This window comes from Fukomys damarensis, unplaced genomic scaffold, assembly GCF_012274545.1.
Source record: "Fukomys damarensis isolate Sample0158 unplaced genomic scaffold, DMR_v1.0_HiC HiC_scaffold_12, whole genome shotgun sequence".
Taxonomy (NCBI): Eukaryota; Metazoa; Chordata; class Mammalia; order Rodentia; family Bathyergidae; genus Fukomys; species Fukomys damarensis.
This window is the reverse complement of record NW_022900924.1, coordinates 12,550,868-12,558,933: the sequence shown is the minus strand read 5'-3', so window position 1 is coordinate 12,558,933 and position 8,066 is coordinate 12,550,868. Positions and strand designations below refer to the sequence as shown.

The window sequence follows — 8,066 nt, the reverse complement described above, 5'->3', positions numbered from 1 at the left end:
AAAAAAAAAAAAAAAAAAAAAAAAAGAGTTAATAATTTAGGTGTGAAAAATAATACTAGAGAAATAAGAAATTGAGACTTTTTAAAATAATTGAATTGCAGTTTGTGTTTAAAGAGATCCTCAAGAAGCCAGACCTGATGGCACATGCCTATAATCCCAGTACTTAGGCTGAGACAGGAGAATCACAGTTAGTTTGAGGCCTGGGCTACATAGCAAGACTGTGTCTCAGAAACAAAAAGCCAGCAGGCCTTGAAGAATGATGAATGTCAATTTGAGGTTACCATTGAAGAAATTAAGACGTGAAATGAGAGATACACAGGAGTTTGGTGCTTATGGCATTATTTTATTTCTTAAGCAGGGTGCTAAGTGTAGAGGGGTCTCTAATAATCTTCATACCTTTCTGTCTGCCTTAAATATTTAATAAACAGACTCCTGAAGCTTTAGTGAACCATTAGTTGAGTAATCACAATGACTTATTGTCTTACTTTCTCATTGCTAGGACAAAAACCCAGCAACAAGTTAAAGGAGGAAAGGTTTATTTTAGCTCATAGTTTGTACAGGGTTTGGGTCCATAGTCAGCTGGCTCCAATGCAGGGCAGCATAGCAAAGAGGCACAGCAGAGGAGAAACAGTCCATAGTTTGGAAAGCAGGAAGCAGTGTGACTTTCTTCTTCTTCCCTTTTTATTTTGTCCAGGCTACAAGCCTTTTGGTTGATGCCACCCACACCCAGCATGAATCTTCGCTCTTCTTACACCAACAACTGTGCTAAACAAATTGGCCAACTACTCCAGTATCATGTACCCGTGATGTAGTATCTCTCACCTATGAGCTAGTCACTCCTAAAAGCCCCATCTGTGAATGCATGAGGCTCTGGTGGGACGTCTAGGTATACGCCATAACACTTGGGGAAGCTGCAAACTAACATCTGAGGGCTGGGTACAGCGTAGTGGTAAGAGTGCTTTACTAGCATGCCCGAGACCCTGGGGTATTTCCCCAGCACCCTAAAAATAAGCAGAACCTAGGGTCTGATAATATTCTTCTGTTTGTGGCCCTTAACAGCCCGTGTATGGGGGAGTGTTCCTTTCTGAGTACCTCATTTGAAATTTGACACTGTAGATGCACACAGATAGTAAGATGTGTTCAGAAAGATGTGAATGTTTAGATCAGTGGAGAATTGAGCAAGGGAAAATGTGATCATTATCTTTAGCAGCTTGAGGTATCATCAGGTAGCAAATCCGGTAGTTTTCTTCTTCAGAAGACCAAAAACGGGGCCATTGTTAGAAGCAGATTTCAGCATAGTGGAAGGAAGCATATTCTCTAATAGCCTGCCTTATGGTAGATTTGGTGATTTGAGAGATAGCTGTCCGCCAGAAGCATTCAGGATTGTCTGGACCTAACCAGCTAGGGACACTGTAAGAAACCTTTTTGTGATGAGTAGATGTGCCTAGTTGATCTCTAGAGCCCCTCTTAATTCTTTGATTCTAAACCAGTGACGGCTCAGCCAGTGTATAATCTTTGGGATTATAGTTCGGCACTGGTTTAGAAGCCTTTGGGACAGAAGCCTTGCCACATATTGATGCCATCCAGTTTAACTTCTGATGCTGTGGGCATCAGGTCTGTGCCTACAGGAAGGTGATATAGGTGATGCATGGAGATTATACGCACACATAAACAGTGGAAATGTAAGAAAGGGAGCCAGAAGTTCTGTGAGCCACCACAGTATACATTGGTACCTTGATTCGTGAATTTAATTCTTGCCACAATTCTGGTTGCAAACTGAATTGGATGAGAACCAAATCAAATTGATTGGTTAGGTTCAGTGTTGACCTCGGGGAAATTTGATTCAGTTTGCAACTGGGATTATAGAAAAAAATAAGTTTATGTACTGAGGTACCACTGTAGTTTGCTTGAGATGGAAAATCAGAAATTTTGAGGCTGAGGCTAAGTTCTTGCATTTAGACTAATTTTTACTTTAAGTTTTAGCTTCTTTTTTGTCCCTCTATTCTGTCATTACTACCTTCTTTTCTATGAAGTAGACATTTTCTAATATGTCATTTAAATTCTCTTATTTCTTTCACAGAACTTTTTTTAAAGTTATTTTCTTAATGATGTCCTGGTGATTGCTATGAGCATCTTAATTTAAAACAGTCTAGTTCAGATTGATACCCACTTAATTCTAATAGTAACTCCAAAAACTCTGCTACAGTATTTTGTCTTGCGTATGTTGGTATCCTTGGATGGTGTTCCACAAGTCTCCGAGGCTCTGTTCGTTTACTTCAGGTTTTCTTGTTTTTTTCTTTCCCTGATAGACAGTCTCAACTGACCTATCTTCAAATTTACTGATTTTTTTTTTTTGCCAGATCAGATTTGTAATTGAGTGCCTCTAAATAAATTTTTGTTCCATTTACTTTGTTTCACCTCCAGAACTGCTATTTGCTTTTTAAATAATTTCTATCACTACCAATATTCTACTTTGTGAGACATTATTGTTACATGTTGCTTCTATTTCTTTATGCTTGCTTTCTTTTAGTATTTGGAACATTTGTAATAGCTGATTTAAAGTCTCTACTTATTAAATCCATTGTCTGGACTTTCTCAGAGACATTTTCTATTGACTGCTTGTTTTCCCCACACGTAGATCTTACTGTCGTATTTCTTTGTATGTCTTATACTTTTTTATTAGAAAATGTTATGTTATTTTATTTAAAATAAACATGTCACAACTCTGGAAACCAGATTATCCTACTGCCACAGAATTTGCTGTTATTGTTGTTTTTGGCTGCTGCTATTTGTTAAGTGACTTTCCTGGACTCTCTGATCTGTGCTGTGTTCTTTATCAGACGTGTCCACTAGGGTCTGCTTGGTTAGCTAGAGAGTGGACAGAGACTTCCAAAGTGCATTAAGCCAGTAAGTCGCCGGGCTTTGTAGAGGCAGTCTGTATGCCAGGCACCCCTTCACCATCCCAGCAGTTTACAGCTCTGCCGTAGCCTTTCCCTCCTGCTTATGCAGAGCTTCAAGGTCAGCCAGAGTTGAGAGATCAGGGCAGGCCCACAGTGCTACACAGACACAGGGCACTTCAGACTGCAAGGATCTTCAAATACCTGTGAATGTCCCATTTCCATTTTTTCTTTTAAGCTTTTGGGTCAGTTTGTCCTTAGCCTGAACCAATATTAATGCCTCAGGCAGCTACAGTGTTAAAGTTATCACTGATTGTTTTGAACCAATGCCTGGAGATAGGACAGAGAAAGGACTCAGGTCAGATAAAGACAAGCCTTGGGCATAGGCTTCCCAGCCAGCTGTCAGGCAGGTCATGTGCTGACAGTTATTTCTCTGGGTGTTGGATTTTCAGGGAGTTCTAAACCCATCTGGCTTTGTCCGTGGCTGCCAGTCTAGTAGTTTTTATATCAACCATGGTTGTAAGGCTGTTGATTTTGAAGACTGCCATGGAGTTAGAGAGAAAAACGAATAAATGCAAGTTGAAACGGCTCACAGGTCAGTTCTTACTGAGATTCAGCCATTTTTTTTTCTTTGAATGTATGCGCCTTAGCAGGTTTTAAGTCTTCCATCAGTTTTCAGAGCCCTGAAAAAGGTGATGGTGACCATTTTTGGCAGTTCTGTATTCTTGCTGCTTTTATGGAGAAGAGGTTTTCCGGGGTGTTTACTCCGCCATTCTGCAAGTTAGCTCCCTATAAGTGCTTCATCAGCCAAGGTGCCCCTGGGCTTTGGGTCTACCCTGTACAAACTTTCTCTCTCACCCTGTCTCATACTGTCTCTGCTTACTCCTGTCTGTGAGGTCGTGAAGTGGTCCCATGGGCATGTTGAAGAGCACGGGTTCCTGTAAACTACTGGTCCTCACCCTCAGCTTATTGCACTGGGTTTCAGCCTGCAAATAGGCAGCAAGCATGGAGCCCTTGACCCTGTTAGCAGCTCATGTTGTGTACGGATCATGTTAATCTGCTGTGCCAGTTTCTTATCTTGTCAGCAAAGTCCATCTTTTGCGGCCTGGTCAGAATTATACGTTATCCTATGATGAAGTAAATCCATTGTTCCCTTAAATTAGAGTACTAGTAGCTAAAACAGCCATTTCTTCTAGATACTGTTGGGGTTTGAGATTTGGGCCAGATAAAACATTAATTTCTTTCAGGTCTTAACAGTTCTGGTTAACAGCTGGAGATTTGTGTTAAATATCATTTACATCTATATGTTTAAAATCTTAAGTTCTCATATATTTATGAATTAGAATTTTTTTTATATAACCAGAAATTTGACTTATGAGCATTTATTTTATTGTAGCCATTTATTTCAGAGGCCATTCATCTCCCAGTCTGTATAAAAGAGGAATACCAGTGCCACTTTTAAACAGTAAAGAGACTCTGTTCTGAAAAGCTGTGTATGATTACGTATTTAGTTAATAACAAGTTTGGGTTTTTTGCTACATTTTATGTATTTGTGTGCTTTTTCCCCCTCTCTCATTTGTTAGGTAATAATTTAAGCAGGCAGTCTAGAATGTGATATTCCATGGTGCTGTAACAGTTTTGAAATCTTGAAAGATAAAACTGGAAACATTTGCTTGTATTTTTTTCCACCTCAGAGTGTTTTGTTAATGAGACATTTTATACTGCCATAAACCCAGGGCAATAATATAGGTGTTGATTGATTTTTGGATGGCAAGAGGCCTCTCTAATTGCAGAGTTTGACATTTGTGTCACTTACGCTGTTTTAGGTGAGCAAGACGTGGAAGGTGATTGCCGAAGATGAGGTGCTGTGGTACAGGCTGTGCCATCAGGAAGGACACCTTCCGGAGAGCAGCATCTCGGATTATTCAGGTTGGAAGCTCATCTTCCAAGAGTGCCGAGCCAGGGAACACATGTTAAGAACCAACTGGAAGGTAGGTAGTGGCCATCAGCGTTACCTGTGGCCGACTGGCCTGCACAGACCCAGAGGCCAAGCCTCCCGTCACTGGGGTGGGCGGGGGTGCGACTGCCAGAAGCAAAGGGAGCCGGCTGTGCTGAGCAGCCCCTTCACTCTGTGACTTGTTGCCCATTTTGTTCTCCCTTAGAAGATCTGTGCCCGCTCCATGTACAAGGTTTGGGAGCCTCTCCCAGGAGAGGAAGGCTGAGCTTGAGCTGCCTGTCTCCTACCCTTTGCTGATTAGTCATGTGCAGTGTAGCCCCCGTTTCCTTTCATCACTTCCCCAGAGGGACTGAGAAGGTGAAAGCGAAGGCACCTGCACCTCAGAGGCACTGCAAATGCTGCTGCAGTAGCTCTAAGAGGGAGTTGTTGCGTGGCTCTGCACACTGTCTGTTCTTCCCTTGCGTGATCCACTGGCTTCCTGCCCCAGCATTTATCACTTTAAGTCTCTACAGAAATATTAGATGACAGCAAAGAATTTGCTCAGAAAGTGTTTCTGTAGGAGATATGTCGAGAAACATGTCACGTAGAGCTGTGTGAGGCACGACAAGGTGGCAGCGTGTGGCCACGCTTCTTTCCTACCTGGGCAGCTGGATAGTCAGTTGTAGAGAAGGGAGAGTGTTGTGCTCTTTCCTTGCCTGTTAAGGTCGATCCTAATAGTCTTTGAGATGAACAAGCTTTTGCTCATTACTGATGGTGACATATTGCTGTGTGCATTTCTGTCCCTAGTCACCTCATAACCTGATTAGTGACCGATAAGTTTGATCAGGGCAACCTCTTGCAGTTCCAGCAACATCAGTGAGAGCAGCGTTTCTCTAACTCAGGGTTGCTCAACCTGGCATGAGTGACCAGGGGCCAGCTCTTTGTTTTTGTGGGGGACTGACCTGTGCGTTGCAGATGTCAAGCCACATCCCTCCCTGGCCTCTGCCCACTTGGTGGTGACAACTCAAAATGTCTTCGGATATCCCCAGATTGGGTGTGTAGAGGATCACCCCAAACCGTCACCCACTGATCCTTAGGGGAATTAGCCTAGCTTTTCTTTTTTAGGGTGCTGAAGTACACTGCTAAGTAAGTCATGCTGGCCCCCTGCTGTCCATTTGCATCCACAGCTCTGGACACAGATGAGAGATTTGACAAAGTTGCTCAGAAAAACGGGCCTGGGTAGAGGAGGAAACAGAGGGTCTGGTCCTAGTGAAAGGGGCCACAGGTTAAGGAAAGCTTGAGTGTTGGGTTAACTCTGCCTTTCTGTCCAGAAAGGAGGGATACTTTCCAGATTTGTGAGCATGACAGCTGCCAACATTTAGTACCCCCTGGCTCAAGTTTAGAGATGTCAGACCCTGAAAGAAAGCAGCAGCCAAGTTTTTGGTTCCTCTTTGATGGTAGAAAAAGCCAGGAAAACAGGCTGTGCATCTTCATTTGGACAGGAAGTGGCAGAAGCAAAGGGGGGTTAAAGACTCACCTTGTAGTGTGTGGCACCTAATAACAGTTTACAAGGTATATGCAACTTACTGAGCATTTATTGTTTTTCTCTGTGATGCACAAAACCATCTGTGCTCAGTAATTGGTGGTCCACTGAGTGAACTGATTAGAACTGCAGGCAGAATGCGAAGGGTGCTTTTGCAGTTTCAGACCCAATTCCTCACATTATTAACAATGGGGGCTGCATGGTTGAAATTTTAAATGGAGTCTCATTACATGTAATAATGGGATTCTTAGTGTAATTCTAGAAGGAAAGAACACATTATCAAAATGTGAGAGAGAATGTGGGCAAACTGCTTAACCTTTGCGTGCCTGCATTTTCTCATCTCTAGAGTGGGGTGAGAGTGACACTGCTCCTAGCTGTGGCAGGGGTGACCATTGTGATAACATCTACCTTGCTGCTGCTCCTTCTGTGGAGGCTGGCCAGTGCTCTGTGCTCAGGCAGAGTTGGCTCTGGAAACGTGTAAGCCTTTGCATGTGGACAGAGTGGTTCATCCTGTCAGTGGTCAGCTTCAGGAGGGCTTGGGCAGCTGATTTGGATTGGTGTCTCCTGGATCAGTGTGGAGAAACCACAGAAACACTCCAGAATTCTCAGGTCCCTCCATATATGGGATGACTTATAAATGCATGAACTTGCCTGATCCTGCAGTTCAGAGTGGACCTGGAAATGGCTTGATAAAGTGGATTTGGGGTGTCCTTCTTCCTGGTGTTTGTGTTTGCTTTTTTCACCCTGGCATGCTAGAATCTCTCTTTAGCTAGAATATCCGTGTGGAGTTGGACCAAGATGGAGAGAGGCCGTAGGACAGAAATAGTAAGTCTTGCAAGCATACAGGTTTCATTTTAGGCTCTCCTTTTCTTTCAATAGCCCTACCCTCTAAAGTGCTCTTTTGCCAGGCGTGGTGGCACACGCCTGTAATCCCAGCACTTGAGAGGCTGAGGCAGGAGAATTGCTGTGAGTTCGAGATCAGCCTGGACTACAGAGTGAGTTACAGGTCAGTCTCAACTACATAGTGAGATCCTGTCTCAAAAAACAAACAAACAAATAAAGTGCTCTTTTATTGTAAATGTGTTTTCCTTCCTGTCCCCATAGCTCTGCTAGCTGGATAGCTCCTTTTGGATGTGTCCAGTTTTGCCCCTCAGCTTTACCTTTGGCCCTTGTATTAAGTTAGGACCATTCTGCAAATTATCTTGTCCAATTTCTGGAGTAGCTTAATACTATCTGCTTGATAAAGGTTGATTTTAATGAAAAAAATGTCATATTTTTCCCCAATAACATAGTAATACTAGTAGTTACCACTTACTGAACACTTGCTATAGGCTAAGAACTCTGCATGGGACTTTTGTGTACTATTTATATAATCTTCATGCCAGATCAGCAAAACTGAAATTGTGGATCACTTAACTGCTCTTGAACCCTATACCTGTATTTATGATTGCTTTTGCCCTATCTTAACTCTTTCCAACCTTCCAGTGTGAATACTTTATTCTCTTTACTATATTTTTATTTTAAACATAATTTTTATTTTAAAAATAATTGTTTGATATCTATTTTCTCAATCAATAATCATAGTAAAATAATTCAAAAGTCACTCAAGAATACACAGTAAAAAATATTCTGTCCCTCTCTTCTTCTTCTACCCAGTTCTCCTCAGCAGTAGCCCAACTTAGGGTTTTCT

The 8,066-nt window shown here is 42.3% G+C and overlaps 1 protein-coding gene across 2 annotated transcripts in view; it reads left to right on the top strand.

Annotated features, from left to right (window-relative positions):
* Fbxw8 (F-box and WD repeat domain containing 8) overlaps positions 1–8,066 on the top strand; it is a 105,122-nt gene that overhangs the window by 24,030 nt on the left and 73,026 nt on the right. For both annotated transcript variants that reach the window (XM_010604104.3, XM_010604103.3), the window contains exon 3: positions 4,724–4,888. In XM_010604104.3, the coding sequence (XP_010602406.1) occupies positions 4,724–4,888 (165 nt within the window). The remainder of the gene's footprint in view (positions 1–4,723; positions 4,889–8,066) is intronic.